The 18,577-nt window shown below is 36.4% G+C and overlaps 2 protein-coding genes across 3 annotated transcripts in view; both read right to left on the bottom strand.

The window, feature by feature from the left end:
- Positions 1–857: 857 nt before the first annotated feature.
- Positions 858–9,861, bottom strand: LOC127452137 (cytochrome P450 3A30-like). Its single transcript, XM_051717361.1, has 13 exons — positions 9,694–9,861; positions 7,817–7,910; positions 7,643–7,695; positions 6,813–6,912; positions 6,598–6,717; positions 6,161–6,246; positions 3,866–4,014; positions 3,639–3,763; positions 3,437–3,524; positions 3,179–3,339; positions 2,201–2,427; positions 1,381–1,543; positions 858–1,214 (listed from the first exon to the last, which is right to left on the bottom strand). Exons 1-13 carry the CDS (start codon positions 9,759–9,761, stop codon positions 1,134–1,136), a joined length of 1,515 nt encoding a protein of 504 aa, XP_051573321.1. The 5' UTR covers positions 9,762–9,861; the 3' UTR covers positions 858–1,133.
- Positions 9,862–10,389: 528 nt separating this feature from the next.
- Positions 10,390–18,577, bottom strand: part of LOC127452338 (protein sidekick-1-like) — a 522,949-nt gene continuing 514,761 nt past the window's right edge. The window contains exons 41-45 of one of the 2 annotated variants that reach the window (XM_051717752.1): positions 18,216–18,380; positions 14,729–14,866; positions 14,127–14,241; positions 13,880–14,009; positions 10,390–12,315 (exon numbers count right to left, since the gene is read on the bottom strand). In XM_051717752.1, coding sequence (XP_051573712.1) covers positions 12,043–12,315; positions 13,880–14,009; positions 14,127–14,241; positions 14,729–14,866; positions 18,216–18,380 — 821 coding nt within the window. In that variant the 3' untranslated portion in view covers positions 10,390–12,042. Of the gene's footprint in view, positions 12,316–13,879; positions 14,010–14,126; positions 14,248–14,728; positions 14,867–18,215; positions 18,381–18,577 lie in introns of both variants that reach the window. The other variant, XM_051717750.1, reaches the window with a different exon arrangement.

Below are 18,577 nucleotides of genomic sequence, written 5' to 3' on the forward strand. Positions count from 1 at the left end.
CCTGACCTTGGCTTGGTATCTAGAGATCCCCAAATTTTCCACTTCTTAATAAGTAATTGATCAGTACTGACTGGCATTTTCAAGGCTTTGGATATCTTTTGATATCCTTTCCCATCTTTATAAAGTTCCATTACCTTGTTACGCAGGTCTTTTGCCAGTTCTTTTCTGCTCCCCATGGCTCAGTATCTAGCCTGCTCAGTGCATCCACGTGAGAGCTAACAAACTCATTGACTATTTATACACAGACACTAATTGCAATTTAAAAAGCCACAGGTGTGGGAAATTAACCTTTAATTGCCATTTAAACCTGTGTATGTCACTTTGTGTGTCTGTAACAAGGCCAAACATTCAAGGGTATGTAAACTTTTGATCAGGGCCATTTGGGTGATTTCTGTTATCATTATGATTTAAAAAGGAGCCAAAGAACTATGTGATGATGAATGGCTTTATATGATCACTATCCTTAAATAAAATAAAGTTTTTTTGCATGATCAGTCATATTTTCAAAATCAATGCCAAAATTTCACAATTTCTGCCAGGGTATGCAAACTTTTAAGCACAACTGTGTATATATATATATATATATATATATATATATATATATATATATACACAGTTGTGTTTGTCGATGGCATTTTTCAGAGGAGAGGCGCACCTCCACTTCTCTTACCGAGGGAGTTTGAGATCAAAAACTTCTATATATATATTTGTTGTTGTTGTTGCAATTTACAAGTTGCACTTCTTCAAAATGCACACATACCACTTTAGGGTGACTGTATACATCAGCAACTTTGTATCTAAATGCTGAGAACAGGATTAAGAGATGATATACAAAATTCACATTAATAATGATTTAATGCATTTATTATATTTCAGAAAGTACAAAACAAATAACACAAAATAAAATGAACATAGAAATGCTCAAACCACAAGCAACATAAATCATACCACCGAGTATTACAATGGCTCACTTAATTATTGTTTACAATGTAAACATAAAAATAAAGTATTATTATTTATGATCTTGTTCATTCTACATAACTGTGCAGCCTTTGTTATTACAACTGATGCGTTCGTCTATATAATTATATTGAAATAGAATTATATTGATCACTTTTTTGCATTAATTTGAGTTATTCTTTTCTGGCCCTTGGTATGAACTTCAGTGTGATGGGAACCTTTGGCTGAAAAATGACATTCAACTCTAGAGGGATCTGAAAAAAAAAACAAAAAAACAATGCATCTATCACTTTGTGTTTGATTAAGAGGCTATAAACAGTCTATCTAATATGTCTTTTATGTAAGGCATATGACATATCACATGCATGCCTTGTGTGTGTGAACACTAAATGATGAGATTAGAGGTGACAATGCACTAACCTGTGTTTCTTTACATGTTTCCACACTGAAGTTCTGAAGCAGCTTCACAACAAGAAGTTTCATGATCATTAGGGCAAATCTCATTCCAATGCAATTTCGGGGCCCAAGTCCAAAAGGCATAAAAGCATACTGGTTGACCTCCGACTTACTCTCAGGGCTGAACCTTTACAGAAATATTAGGGACACATTCAGGTTTGCAATTCTTGCTTCTATGAAATTGAAATGGTCTCAACAAACAGAATTCAGATTTTTTTAGACATACTTTGATTTGTAGAGGAGTTCTGTAAACTGCGTGCTATTAAGATTTTTTTTTCTTTTCCCCCTTTTCTCCCCAATTTGGAATGCCCAATTCCCACTACTTACTAGGTCCTCGTGGTTGCACGGTTACTCACCTCAATCCGGGTTGCGGAGGACAAGTCTCAGTTGCCTCCACTTCTGAGATAGTCAATCCGCGCATCTTATCACGTGGCTCGCTGTGCATGACACCGCGGAGACTCACAGCATGTGGAGGCTCATGCTACTCTTCGCGATGCACGCACAACTTACCACGTGCCCCATTGAGAGCGAGAACCACTTAATCTTGACCACGAGGAAGTTACCCCATGCGACTCTACCCTCCCTAGCAACTGTGCCAATTTTGGTTGCTTAGGAGACCTGGCTGGAGTCACTCAGCACACCCTGGATTCGAATTCGCGACTCCAGGGGTGGTAGCTACCCAGGCCCCCCGCATGCTATTAAGATTAAAATAATCATGAAAATAAATGTGGAACTGAAAGAAATGTTCTAGAAGCATCACTGTCTGATAGATGAAACTCATCACCTCTCTGGCCTGAACACATCAGGGGACTCCCAGAGCTGAGGGTCACGATTTAAAACATATGTAGGAATTGCAACCAATGTGTCCTTCGGTATGGTCACTCCATTGAGCTCCACAGTCTTCTTACAGACCCTCTCTAAGCGTGGAGCAGTGGGAAGGAGACGCATAGATTCATTGATGGCCATTTCCAAGTAATCCATTTTCATTAATGCATCATATGTGACAGGAGTCTGGGGAATTTAAAAAAGAAAACAAGTCCAATGAATATTTACTTACCGGTAATTTTTTTAAATGATATTAAAGGTGTGGTGTGTAATGTCTATGCTACTAGCATCCCCAATCATAGTTGCAAAAATTATGACTGTTTTCAAACAGGTTTCCTAAATACTCCCCACATCTTCCATTAGATGGACAAACAAATAGCCCTGCCCCAAACTCACACCATTTGTTGAGCCAGTGTTGCTGTGTCGGGACGGTCAGGATGCTAAAGCAGTAATGTTTTGATAGTGCCACAGAGATACAATGTTTTACTTTTTTGGGGAACCAACCTATAAATGGCTTACTTCTATTTGTCTCTGCATAATAAGATAGCATAGAAGAAAGTATTTTAACGTTGCAAAAAATACACACATCACCTCAATGCGAAAACATCTCAAAATTTGTCAGGGTTCCCACACTTTTTGACCAATGAAATTCCTAAAATAAGGATTTTTAAAAATCATTCAAATTCAAATTTCACTAATTAATCATTAAGATTTGTCCATTGAAAAGAACTGACTCAAAAGAATGATTCACTTACAAATCGGACATTACTATGGCTTGTGAACAGGTTTTACTTCACACAAGAGCAATATAATACCTAGCCGATGAAATATTTTAGATCAGACCATACCTTGAAGAAAATGTGACTTTTTGTTGACTTTAGACTTCCCTTCAACTAGATTTCCTGTACAAAAAACAAGCAGAAGCCAGTATGCTCACATTATGGGGAAAGTTTGCATCAATCTCTTCCACCAGCTTTTGCAGGCAATCTGGGTTAGTTGCAAGATTATAGAGGAGGAAAGTGAGAGTGGTGCTTGTAGTCTCATAACCTCCGAGGATGAAAATGAAGGACTGGGAGAGGATCTCATGGTCTGTCAGTCCTATGAAATTCAAATGGAAGCATATTTGACAAGTCACACATCTGAGGGTGATTATGGCCCTGCAGAAATTTGTAAAAAGCTGTACTTTCTCTCTAACCTTTTAGTGGCTGGTCATTTGTAGTGTTTTCAGCCTGAGTGTCAGCTATTTGGCTCTGGATCATAAGCTGCAGAAAGTCCACCCGCCCCTAATTAAAAATACAAGCCATTATCATAATGCTACATCAACATTTCTGCAACAATATTTTTTATGAGCAACAATCTGTTACTAAAGCTGAAGAGTGAAACAGTGACAAACATACATTTGATTCCTTACTGTGCTCGTCCTTTATCTTTCGCAAAATACTGTAAAAATAATCCACAGACGACCTTGAAAAAACACTTATACCTATTTTGCCCAAAGGCTTTGCTGCAGAGGGGAACAGAGCTGAAATGGAAAAAATAAAAATTGATTTGTTTTTTTGGATTTTGTTTCTTCATATAATTAAAACCTATATTATTACAGTATTATTCCCAACAAATGGCATACTTAATAGCAGCAAGAGAGGACTGAACAGATTAAACTTGAAAAACTTCTTGATATTGGCAACGAAAGGGTCATCTGTGTTGTTTATGGAGTCGATGTCAATGCTAAAGGAAGAGCTGGTGACAACATCCAAACTGTATGGTGCAACAGCGCTGGTAAGAAGAAAAAAAAAAAAGTTGTTCTTTTTTTTTTTTAACATGTGCAGTAATAATTGACATATGATTATTACAGTAGTTGTAACACCACTGTCATCTGCAATAGTTATGCACCTTTGAAGTGGTATCGATTAGTACAGTATAGACACATGAATATTTCTATTTCTAGGAATTGTAAACTATCAATTGTAGTCAAAGTCTTGCAATAAGTGCCTCTGTAAAATTCGTGAAATTAATGTTCTGGAACTTTGTTTTAAAGTTATACACTTTGGCTTGATCGGACAGGCAGCATAAATCAGATTTTTGGGCATATCCGACTCAAATCTGCAAATCTGTTTGCTTGTAGTCTGAACAGAAAAAATAAAAATAATTAAATTTTTAATCCAAATTTCTAAATAAAATCTGATTTTTATTACACTGAAAAAGGGAAAGCAGCTCTTTTGAAAATACTATACCTGTACACTTGAAATCAATTTAATACATATATGTTTGAGATGAGAACATAATTATATTGCGTAATGTCAAAGAGATATGATCACATTACTATGAAATGTTCAAATGGATTCAGATTCACTTAACATGATTTTTACAGCTTGCTAAATTAACTTATTTAAAATGAGCTAACGCAACACAATTCTTCTTTTTTTTTTCTTCTCCTCTTTTCTCCCGAATTTGGAATTCCCAATGCACTCTAAGTCCTCGTGGTGGCGTAGTGACTCGCCTCAATTTGGGTGGTGGAGGACGAATCTCAGTTGCCTCCGTGTCTGAGACAGTCAATCCGTGCATTTTATCATGTGGCTTGTTGAGCACTTTACCGCGGAGACATAGCGCGTGTGGAGGTTTCACGCTATTCTCCGCAGCATCCACGCACAACTCACCACGTGCCCCACCGAGAGCGAGAACCACATTATAGCGACCATGAGGAGGTTACCCCATGTGACTTTACCCTCCCTAGCAACTCCCTAGCAACCGGGCCAATTTGGTTGCTTAGGAGACCTGGCTGGAGTCACTCAGCACGCCCTAGATTGGAACTCGCGACTCCAGGGGTGGTAGTCAGCATCTTTACTCGCTGAGCTACCCAGGTCCCCTTACGCAACAATTCTTTAGCATTTTGTCTCAATTTAATTGTATTGTGTACAATCAATGTTCACTTATTCCAATTGTGTTGGGACTATGTGAATAATATTTGTTTCTTCAATGAGTACATTTTAAAATGAAATGTTATTTTAATATATTTCTACGTAAAATGAAAAAAAAGTAGGAGACTTGTTAGTGTTTAATGATCTGTTATGTTGGGATTTGGAGAAGTTTCTGTCAAGCTGAGTTTTTTTTGCGGTTACCATTGTGGAGAATAGTGGAACTAATGGTTAGGTCCAGCTTCGCTGCTAGTGAAAGATGAGTGCGTTTTTCTATTCTCATTAAGCAGATACTGAGGGGTCATTAGTATAATGACTGACTGGGAATCTGGAAACTCTTTGCAGCACCATACTTGTTATATAGTACAAAAAGATATACATTATATAATATGCTAATGTGTTTGTTGTTTGTAGCAACAAGTTGCTCTAAAATTTATTTGAACAGATCAAATGCAAGTTAGATTAACTCAATTCATTTAGGTTTTCGCTACACAAAGTATTTGACTAGAGCCTACATTTTAATTTCATATCAGAGAAACTCATTTTCATTGTGTGGAACCAATGTCCACAATTGAATTAAGTTATAGCAACACATTTTTGGCATATGCATGAATAGCAATTTATGGATGAATAGCATATGCATGAATGTGTAAATACATTTATGCCTTTGACGTGTATGTTGTCTGATGCACCTCATGAGTTCAGCACCATGACAAGATGTCATCATGGACATGAGCAAAGGCTAAATTTAAAGGTTCCACATCGACAGATGGATTCTTATGTCTCTTGGCATTGGGCTGATGCTTTGTGCTATTGCTATGGCAACCAATCTAGATACACCAGATATTGACTACATTGTCTGAACAAACTGATCAGATTTCATCACTTGCAAAATAACAATGTGGATAGTCAGTCCTAAAGATCAGATTTGAAAAACAATTTGGATTCATGTGTTTTTGGATACATGATATTTCTTCAACTACATTAAAAACAGATATCATACATACTCCTTTATTTTAACTGGTTGCTCCTGGTCTCTCTTTGTCATATTTTGAATAAAACGATCTGCATGTGTCTCAGCAATAGGAAATATCTGAATCATATTAAGAAACAACTGTTAGTTACATAATGTGTCATCAGGGCAACAAGAATACAATACAATGCATTATCCTTCTGTCATTATTTACTCACACTCACTCTGTTCCAAACACACTTTCTTCTATGGAACAAAAAAGATGTTAGGCAGAATATTAGCCTCAGTCACCATTCGCTTTCAGTGTATATTTTTCCATCCAGTTAAAGTGAATTGTAACTGAGACTGTACATTCTCCTAAACTTCTCCTTTTGAGCTCCATGAAAGAAAAAAGTAATATGGGTTTGGAACAACACAAGGGTGAGTAAATAATGACAGAAGTAAACTATACCTTTAAGGTCTTTACTATACCTCCTTAAGTCGACCACTTGTGAAATATGGAGAGAGTGTACCACGAATTCTCCTCCATCTTTCATCCTTAACTACAGATATTCCATCAGCAAAAGGACCAGCAAGTTCTGCATTTGTATCCTGTAGAAATTCCCAAATGATTCACTTTACTGGGCCTTAAAGGCACCCTCAGCTTTCTTTCCTTTTACAGTTGGTAATAGTGAGAGTGGGTTTACCCTTCTGTTAGTGAAGGTAGAATAACACTCTTTCACCATAATCGCTTTGATCATTTCCAGGTCATTAACCATTAGAATTGGGAGCCTTCCATCAAAGATCCTAAGCCACAGAAGACCAATATCAATTGGTTTGCAGTCATAATGATCTGGACAAATACTTACATTCAGCAGTGCCCTACTAATAAAGAAAAGTAAATGGAAGCGCAACACTAAATGTTTTATTGGAAGTAAACATACTATATCAGCTTACAAACAGAGTAATAGCAATGTCATACAGGTTGAAATATGACTGAGCAGTGTTTGTGTTCTATTTACAATAGAGGTGTGCTGGACTAGATATTGATGCTGTATTAAGTACAAGAGATAGTAGCCATGCAAACATTTAGTTGTGATTATTAAATTGTTAAGTAATGAGAAGATTGCTATATAATGTAAAGCGCTGCTACTGCTGCATTTAAATATTCACAGATTTAACTGAATGTACATATTTAACTAATGCACTATGTAGTTTTCCTTGTACTGTATGTCTATTTAAATTATATTTCATGGTAAAGATTTATAAAATCTGTAATTAATAATAACATTACCAAACAGTATCTCTGGAATACTTTATTCTGATTGGTCAATTGCAGGATTCAGTGGTCAAATATTTTTGTATAGTCATTGCCATTTCATTCCACTGTATATACTGTATGTATATAACTGCAATGACAATTAACTTGACTACTTGAACTACTTGCCTTGTATTACATAATGTTTGTTGATGACATATTCATGACAGATATTATTTGATTCTGTTAAAAAAAACTAAATGTATGACTGGTACTCACCCCCACATTTTCCCATACTTCTTAGCACACTCCATATCAAAATTGCAAACACCCTGAAATACATTTGCACACATAAAATACATACACACACACACATATATATATATTAGATAAATAATAGATAAATATTCATTTCCGTATTATTCTGCTGCTGTTACATGGTGAATTTCTTACTTTAGTGTATGAAAGAAATGTGCCAAAGAAAGGCAAAGGCCTTGGTCCTGAAATTCCCAGTTTCTTGAAAAATCCATATGGCCAAACACCATAACTACAAATAATATAAATGACAGAAATGTTAGACCACAAAACAACACTAACAAGATCCATTAGATAAAGTTGGGTAGTTGACATGTAACTGACAATTTCAATCCATTACATTGTCCTGCAGTGTGACATGCTACACATATTGTAATAATTTTTTTATATGTATTATAAACAGGGCCATAGCTAATGGGGTGAAAGGTGGTAACAATTGTAGGGGCCAAGATGTCCAGGGGGGCCCACAACCAATTTTAAACTGTATTTCTAATATGAAAAGTGCCCAGACCGGTATACAGTCAGGGGGCACAGAATTCCTTGCTATGGCTCTGATTATAAATGCAGTTTCTATGACCTTATATTAATTAAGAGACTACAGGGAATATTTGTACTTTCAAAAGTTAATTTGTCAAATGTCATTTTCAATACAAGTTAAACAAAAACTGACAGTATTTGTGGCATAATGTTGATTACCACAAAAAAAAAAAAAAAAAAAAGGAGATTACAGTGAAGCACTTACATTGGAAGTGAATGGGGCCAATTTTTAGAGGGTTTAAAGACAGAAATATAAAGCTTATAATTTTGTAAAAGCACACATTAATTCTTCTGTTAAAACTCTTGTATTATTTGAGCTGTAAAGTTGTTTAAATCATCATTTTTACAATCGTTTTAGGGTTTGTTGACATTAAATCGTCATGGCAACGATGTTGAAAAATTGGATATATCTTTACACAGAAACAGTACTTAAGTGATTTTATCACACTAAAATCATGTTAACATGCATATTATTTACATCTGTGGCTATAGTTTTGAAACAGTGAGTATTTTAATGTTTACGGATTGGCCCCATTCACTTCCATTGTAAGTGCGTCACTGTATTGGCTTTTTTTTTTTTTTTTTTTGTGCTAATCAATATTATGCCACAAATGCTGTCGATTGAGCCCTAAATATTCCTTTAAAATAAATTAGTGAAAGAAAAAGGTGATTAATAATGGTGGTGACCAGTCATCGGACCTAATATCAGAGAGTGTTTAGCAGAGACGGGCCACTTCTATTGAAATGAATGGAGAAATTGGAATGCTCAGCCAAGAGCGGTCAACGGATGTAGAAAGGAAGTCCCACCTAAAGAGCCAATCACGTTTTAGATACAGACATCTGTCGCGCAACTCTAAAACGCGCATGCGTATTAGCTATACAAGCCGGGACTTCCTTTCTAATTTTTTAAGCGTAATAGGAGGTAAGGAATCACAATTTATGATACCAATATTATCAGATTTTATTGCTGATTTGAAATATGTTCTTTAACCGTAATCTTTCCCCATTCAAGTAGATAGGAGCTGCACTGGCATGACTGGAAATAACCTCCCGAGAGCGTTCCAAAGATGGCCGACAGTGGACTGACTTGCTAATATACACTTTCCCTTATATATATATATATATATATATATATATATATATATATATATATATATATATATATATATACATATACATATACATATACATATATATATATATATATATATATATATATATATATATATATATATAAATATTGTATTTTGAATTAAAAAAAAAAATTAAGGCATTTCATATGATAACTCCCCAATTAGATGTATATCTTAAAATAATACAATACGCTACATAAATATAATACTTTAAACGACCATAAACTAAACAGGAGATTCATTATACATATATAGACATTGATCTAGAGCTTAAGTTATTAACACAGAATACCTAATAATGCTGCATTAACTTGTTATTGCTGTCAACTCTTGTTTAATACTTACACAAACAAGAGAGTTATGAGCAGTGCCACAAGGGTCCAGGTGACTGACAGAGGTGTGAGATCAATCATTGTAAATCCTGTCCTTTTCCAAATCAATCTCTGCCTGTTGGACTGCCGTTTATCAGCGCAGATTCAGAGATCTCTGGCTTGCTGAAGTCATACAGCTTGCAGCTCGTGTAAGTTCGTATTTATTGAGGTGAGACTGAGTGCGTAATACAGAAATGGGCGTGGTTAACAGGTGTGCTTTTGCTCAGGAGGACCAAATAAGGCAGGATTTGGCAGGTCATAAAGTTCTGGCACTTGACGTGAATCTACGTTTTTAATGATATTATAGTTATCAGTGTTAACAGCAGAAATGACGCATGCTTTCAGTTGTCTTTGTTAAGACAGATAAAAAAAAAAAAAAAAAAAAAAAACGACTAGTAGTTTCTAACGAAAGGTTCGTTTTAGATTATCATATAGAGCATTGGAACGATTTTACTCACATTAGAAGACAATAAAGTCCGAATGTAAAACCTGCGACTTCTTAAAATACACAGTTTCTTCTGAAGCACAATAGTTTGTGTCCACACTGCGCCACTCATTGGACAGAAAGAGAAATTCACTGATTTCAGACTGACCCACATTTTCACTCAAAATGATTTAAAATAATATTTAATATTTAAAAAAGATGGAAATAGATAAAAGGAATCCGTTTTATGCACATTGTTTTTCCACACTTTTGCTTTTATTCATCATCACTGCAATAAGACCATGAAATGTCAACGAACTCCTCAGTCCATTCAACAGTGAAGAAAACATTTCAAGTAACGAATTTGTTTCCATTGAACCTTAAACTGAGAAATACATCTATTAAAAGTGATTACTTGATGAAATACTTTTCAAAAACTGTATAAAAACTGATCTGTGATACAACTATCATAACTTAGTGTCAGATGCATATTGAAGAAATAGCAACAAGACATCTTTGTAGTTTGAGGCAATTAAGTCAACAACAAACAAGAATCTTAAAAAAATAAAATCAAATAAAACATTAACCTGTTTAACTTCATGAACGTCCATGACACACTTGTGCTAAAACATTTGGCGAAGTGAAACATTTTCATAACAGTACGCTCTTGTTTGATTACTGTATTTGTTGTGTTGGCATTTTCAAGAACTGCAAAAATTCATACTTGTTCTAAAAAGTACAACGGAACTACTGAACGTCACTTTTTAATAACACACACACAAAAAAAAAAAAAAAAAAGACAAATTAATTTTGAAATTGCACTGTAAAATTACACATTTTACAAGCCTGTATGAAATAAAAGCAAAGAAGGAAACATAAGACTTTATGGCTCAACAGTGCAGTATATGCATACGTGTAAAGCATCCTTACTGATCTCCTCACATACAATTCATACATTCATTCATTAAATAATTTCAAGTGAGTGTTTGCAGTTCCTAAGCAAGGCCAAACTGGCGGGAACAAAACAAGAAAAGAAATTAGAACTTGGATCTTGGTATATGTGAGAATAAGCAGTGGTACTGTAACACATCACAACACTGTTTAACATATCTGGCACTGTTTCACCATCTGATAACATAGAAGAAGGGAACTGAAAGTGTCTTCTGCCAACAGCCTTCATGAGTTTCTTTGCTGGTGAATCTATACAGATTATACTGGAGACATGGTGACGTCTGTGCCCAGATTTCCGTGCTTCTTTATCCAGGCCATGTGAACGTGAATCGAAACCATTAGAGCAGATTTACAGTTCATCCCCTTTAAGATCTCAAGTGCAACATGTATATATTGGGACACTGACAGTGAAATGAGGGAATATTCAGACAAGAATATACAGTAATTACAGTGTGGTCTTCATTTACGTTTTTTCTTGGTGTATTTTCATTGTGTTAACGGGAAAAGTGGCAGGAATGTTTCCCATTAATTCAGAGTGAATATGCGCTTCTCTTTATAGCTGGAATGTCTCATCACATTAATAGGTTTGAAGACAGGAGATTTCAGTTATATCCTGTTTTGAAAATCATCTGCACAGACATTTATTTATCTTTCACCACCAAGGCTGCAAACAAGAGGGACACATACAATAATAGTAACTTTCATTATCACCACTGCCTTTATAAAAATTATTTTTGAAACCGTCCTCTTCTCTGCTCGCTTACTAATTATCGTGTTCTCAAATCAGCAAGAGAGTACATTCAAGATTTATCGGTCATTGTAGTGCGCGTAGTGATAGTACTGTGGATGTCAGAGAATCTCCTATATCTAGTGCCCTTCTCTGTAACCGTGATGCCCGAGCAAAGAGGTGTCTGGTTCCTCTGCCCAGTCCATCAGGGCTCCTGGGCATCACACGAATGAGGAGAAGCCTGTAACGGGAGTCCGTGAGCCTGGGGCGGGCTGGCCGGTGGGGGTGTAGACCCCACCCACGCTGTGCTGCGTGACCACTGTCTGATAGTAGGACTCGGTGTCCCCGCTGGCACACTCCTCGTAGGAACAGGCCAGAGTCTGCTTCAGCCCCTTTTGCTGCCGTTTCCACGAGTTGAAATAAGATGGGTCGCTCATGTAGTGGTTCACAAACGAGTGTTTGATCGGCTCCTCCTCACACTCGCTGTCTGAAGCCTGACAATGGAGAATATGGAAAATAAAATTCTGAGATCTGGGAGACCTATATTGAGATATATGTAAGGGGTAAGTCGCTGTGTAATAAGCGGAATACAGTAAGCAATCATAATGGCAAAATAAACCCAGTCAGGGTGATCAGGTGCCTGAAGCAGTGTATTTTGCCATAATGACCATCTAATTGTACTTTACCCTGTTTATTACACGACTGCTTACCCAATAAATAACAAATGTATATGAAATATCCATTTGAGTTGAAATTATTTAATTATGTTAGAAGAAAGAGACCTGAAAATAGTATAGCTATTTAGGAATACACTTGCCTGGGACAATGGTCAAAAATACTGGTCAATAATAAGGTTTTTGTACTTCTTCAAGAATGAACAACGTGACAATGACGAGTTTGCAGGTTAGTGTATGAAACGGGTGTAACTGCGCAAAATGAATGATCAGAATTGGCAACGTTTATTATGCAATTTCTCTGTATGTAAAGTAGCCTTGAATAGGTCTTTCATTCAAGCTGTCAAACCACAAAAAGACACTTGTAAAAGAAAATACATTGTGTAGGCTCTATGAAAGATACATATACACAATATATCATCCACTGATGGCTAAAGTAAATAATCTTTGTCCTTGATAATGATTTGGTTCGAATTTAATGGAAAACTCTGCAAGTTGTGCTCCGTGGCACTGCAGAATTTTGATGCCGAGTGTTGGCGGTGTGTGCGTAACTTCGTAGAAAATAATTCTTTTGAATTTAAGAACGCGCCATGTCCTCTGCCAGATGCGTCCGGTGTAGACCCCCTTTCATTTACCCTGCTGCTCATACTTTACCAAAGTTGTGTTGAGAAATATGTTTGAAAGACAAAGACTTCTGTGCAACGAGCAGCCCAATTTATATCTATAATTTATATTTATATCAGTAATCATCGGGAAAGTCTTTCAATTATCGATAAAAAAAGGCATCGATCCCAAGCCTAAAATAAAGTTATGTTCATAATATCATCTTAAATATAGTTATATGTTTAAAAGATTATTATTGCTTTTGTTCCACATAAATACTGTTCAGATTCAGGACAGTATTGTGTGGCACAAAAACAAAGTGACTTTATCTCAATTAGGGTGACAACATTAAATTAAAAAATATACATTTATACTAAATACATCAAATAAAACTAGAAAACACACTATTTTATGATAAAACATCAAAAACATAGTGATAAAGAGCAGCAATTAACTAAATATTTTGCAAATGGACTTTACATTATTATTTACATAATATGTCATAATATGAAAACAATAATCAGCTATCGGCATTGTGCACAATTTCCATATCAGTAGATCCCTAAATAAGTCTGTATGTTAGTATTTCATTGTATGTTTGGTGGTTTAGGCCTGCTGTGTGTATTATGCACCATAGCTCTTTATTGTCATCACGAAGTTTCAGCTCATTAGGTGACAACACAGTGAGAGCCAAGGAATAAAAAATAAAAATAACAACAGAGAGTATGTGTGAATATACGTGTGTGTGTGTGTGTGTGTGTGTGTGCATTAGAGACTCCACCTCAGACTCTGACAACTCTGCTGGCCTCTCAGTCAGCACTGTGCTCTCTGTGGAAACCACGCCATTGTAGTTGTTACAGATGTCTTCATCAGAATAGCGCAGTCCAGCTGGATTGGGTCGGGGAGGTGACCTGGTTTGGAAAAGAGTGGTGGTAGCAAAAGTTTACCAAGGTTACCACAGTTTTAGCCAAAATGTGAGTCAACCAGTAAGAAACCGAGTTATCCAATGGCGTAAACTGCATTCTTACCTTGTGCCATTCTTCCTCAGGAAGACACTCTTGACATGAACAGGCCTGCTGTTGAGCTCTAGAGCAGTGAAGCCTCCATTGTCCAGTGTGACCGTCTCCTCCACCGTGGACACAGCTTTACCTACAGCAGTTAGCATATCATTATCCCAGCAAAAACATCTTCCTTGTTTCATCACTGCTTTTACTGGACAGTTTGGGCATCTCAGTGGGTAGATGTGTTTTACTGCATGAATATATGTAAGAGATAATGTACAGTCAGGGTGATCAAGGGTCTTGTATCACCTTAAAGGGGTTTATTTTGCAATAATGATTTGCTGGCTGTATATTATACCGCTTATTACATGGCTACTTACTATATTATTTTTGAGTTGAAATAATTTCATTAGCTTACTTTTAGAGACCGCGGAGAGACCGAACACAAGCTTAGCTGAGTAGAAAACATCTGTTTCCCAGATGAACTATGTTGATATGGACTAAGGTCTTCAGAATTCACAATCCAGTCTTTAAGAGAGCCATATAGTAAGTGGTTGTATGACCTCTAATGATGGTTTGAGGGAGGATGGAAGGATAGATGTTTGGGTTTAGTTTGGTTAAGCTCACACCTGTTCCACAGCTCTTGTACTTCCTGTTCTGGCCATGCAGGACGAGTCCAAAGACCATCAGCAGCAGCAGAGTAAGACCACACAATGCCAACACGATGAGAAACCACCACTCCTCATAAAACAGTGTGTCCAGTTGGGCTGTGTGTGTCAGAGACAATGAAAAACAAAATATAGAGAGTGAAAGCAAGTGAGAAAAGAAAGAAAACTACATTTTTACATTTTCAGAAGAAAATAAGAGTGGTGCTTTGCACATGCAAAACTCACTGCCACAACGCTGGGGTGTTGTGGGTGGTTGCCAGGGCCTTGCCATGCAGTTGCTAAGATGTTCTGAGAGGTTTTTTAGCGTGTTGCTATGTGGTTACTAGGTTGTTCTGGGTGATTGCTTACTGGCCCACATCAAAAGAGCCCAACAAGTGTCCAGCACACATGGAACTCCTTCCTTACTGTTTCACGATAGAAATGTTATTGCGCAAGTAATTTCTTTATTTATGTCAACATATCAAAATATAAAAGGGAGAGATGTGAAAATGAAACCGCAATATAGAGGCACATACCTATTGAATGATGTAAACTCCCGTCAATAACAGACACATTTTTAAGTCCTTTTTTATTATAAATTCTCTTCCCTGCCCAGTAGATGGCGATATGCACAAAGAATGTGAATCGCCAAAAACAAAAGACGACGAATGTGAAAGTGAAAGTGAAGATTTATAGTAAAATATAGCTTAAATATTTATCTGTTTCTCACCCACACCTATCATATAGCTTCTGAAGATATGAACTGTCTCCATAATTGATCATTCATTAACTATTTCCTATATAGTAGAAGTCTGTGAGTTCACTATATCAGGCAAGGCATGATCGAAATTTGAGTGAGTAAATTCGGACGCTGACGTATACACAGAGCATCGGAGAGAGTGCTGGAGATAACACAGAAACAACTTTGTCACGTATGTACTTCTATCTTTCACGTAGGATTTTAAAAATCATAATAACAACAAAAATATTTTTTATTCTTATAAAATGGTACATACAATCTTCATTCTATTTGTCTTGTTTAATATATATTTTCATTAAAATAATAATACTAAAAACTGCCAACAAGAATAAAAACATTTGAACAAGCGTATTTTATTTATATATTATTATTTTTTAGCATCTTGACTAACTCCCATCCAGACTGGGCAGCATTTCTGAGCGAAGAGAAAAGATGACATGTGTGAATGGCGCCCTCACATGACTGTAATACAGTACTAAAGTTATTCATAACAACATCCATTGATTATTAGAAAAATACGTACATGTGCTAAACAAATATTTGAATAATTTCCACTGTGCACAGCCACCTTAGTAAATTAGTAAAGAAATAAATCACTTGGCATTAATAAAATAAAAATCATATAAAATATATTCTCATTTATATAAAGAAATCATAAATTGTTAAATTTATCTGTATGATTTTGGATCGCTATATTTTACTATGTTATTTTTAATCAAGTATTGATATGTCAAATAGTAAAACACAACAGCCAGAGTGAAATAAAACATTACAGTTATAAAGAAGCTGTAAACTGGCGTCTCTCGCGCTCCCTCTCACTCTTGCTCACCCACTCGCGTTGGATTATGGGCAAGATAGTAACGGCGAGTGCACATCGGCTGTACACTCGAAATCAGATTGCATTGTGGGTAAGAATGAGTGAACAAATGTAGGGAACGAATTGGGACACCACTACAAAATGGACGACATACAAAATAGTGTACTATATAGTGGATAGGGGCAATTTCAGACACAGCTATGGACTTAACCACTGTAGTCTTCTGGATTACTTTTATGCTGCCTTTATGTGCTTTTTGGACCTTCAAAAATCTGGCCACCATTCACTTGCATTGTATGGACATACAGAGCGGAAATATTCTTCTAAAAATCTTTGTGTTCTGCAGAAGAAAGAAAGTCATACACATCTGGGATGGCATGAGGGTGAGTAAATGATGAGAGAATTTTCCTTTTTGGATGAACTATCCCTTTAAGAACAGATTTTACCACTTCATAAGCAGCAGTGATTGCCTACCATATTTAGAGAAACAGTGACACATGTTTATTTACATGTGTCCTAATTTTTTATCTCTAGTGCTCTAGAGCAAAGAAGAGCGTGGCCCAAATGTGCCAGAACTCTCCAGTCATATCCTCTGATGGACTTCTCTGACAGCAATATTGAGCTGCGGTCACATCAACTCACAGACTGATTTGAGCACGCCTGCATGAATATTTTAGCCCCACAACACACGGGATGTTAATAACATACTCGGCTTTTCATTTACAAACAAACCTCTAGGACTTTCAGCATGCTGCATTAATTCATCACTGAGGCAACATGGCAGATTTTCTTGAAAGTAGTTGCCAATGCCCAAAGAAACAGAGACAGACAGAGCATCTTTGATGACTTTATCTAACTTCAGTCTGTTTTCTGAAAGCTTACTTCATATTACTTTAGATGGTGACAATGAAATCTTGCTTTTAAATGCTTTGCTTGGTGCTCTTCTTAAAGTTAAAACCTAAATAAAATACTTCCCATGAGCCATGACTTAGCTTGTATTGTCTGTTTGTTTGGCTTTTGTTATTTATTAATTTTTTTGTTAATCTCCAGTTCTTGACATTCCTTTTAAGACACTGGCATCACAGATGACCTCAACTTCATTGATAAAATCTCCTTATAAAGTAAAACACAGAAACCAGTTGTATTGTTGTATTACTACCTCTGATAAGGATGTTGATTAATTTTGTTCAGAGTCCAAGTATGACAAATTCAAACATGGTTGCTTAATCACAGGAAACCAGACGAAAATGAGGCAATCTCTAAAGGTAAACATTTATAATAACAAAGGAATAGCCAAGACCATAGGACAGAAAAATCTCAAATGAGATCTCTTTTATAATGAAACTGTTTCTCCTAGACAGCAATGTGATTAAATGGAGAACAAATGAAGACTAAATGAAGTCTCCTACTTCTCAGATTTCTCTTCTGACTCGAAGACTCCACTAATCTCATACATATCTCTTCTAGAGTTAAGAGAAGATCTCAGCAATGTCTCAAAACATGCTTAGATTTGCTTAGATACCAAAGTCTGTAGGCAAAAGTCGAACATTTCAATATGATTTAAGCTATGCTACATGCATTAATTTGGGAGCTCTTATTGTATGTCAACAATTGTCTCATTTGTGTCCATTTTGATTTCTCATAAGGGATTTTAGGACAAATATCTGAGACAAAGACAAAGTTCGATTCTCCTGAGTTAGGACAGAGTTACTTCCGAGCAATCAAATTTTCCTCTGAGGACATGATGTGAAAAAATCATGTGGTTATCATGTGAATTTCAAATTTGACCTAAATAATAGAATCATGAGCAGTAACTGATGCAATTCCCTGTCAAAAGTATCTGTTATGACTCATCATAGGACATAAAAAGGCCTTCAAGGGAGTGCAATTACCTGACATGGCAGCTGAGGGCGCACTCGGCTCACCGTAGCCAAACTCATTGACGGCCAGCACACGGAACTGGTAGCTGATGCCCTGGCGGAGGCGGTCCAGACTCACTGAATGAGAAGTGCTTGTGGGAGGCAGATGTCGCACAAAGGTATCCCACAATCCCTCGTCTGCAGATAGAAAGGTCACATACAGTGAAAATGTCATTGAGGACTTGAAAGTCCATTACTGTGTCCCATTACACTTTCTTGGCAGATGATGACATCAAGACATGAAATGTTGAGTGCATTTGATGACATGGGTCAGGCAGTTATATGAATGCATCCCAGCAAGTAAATGTTCGATAAAAGACTTATTAATGAATAAG

Source organism: Myxocyprinus asiaticus, chromosome 14, assembly GCF_019703515.2.
Source record: "Myxocyprinus asiaticus isolate MX2 ecotype Aquarium Trade chromosome 14, UBuf_Myxa_2, whole genome shotgun sequence".
Taxonomy (NCBI): Eukaryota; Metazoa; Chordata; class Actinopteri; order Cypriniformes; family Catostomidae; genus Myxocyprinus; species Myxocyprinus asiaticus.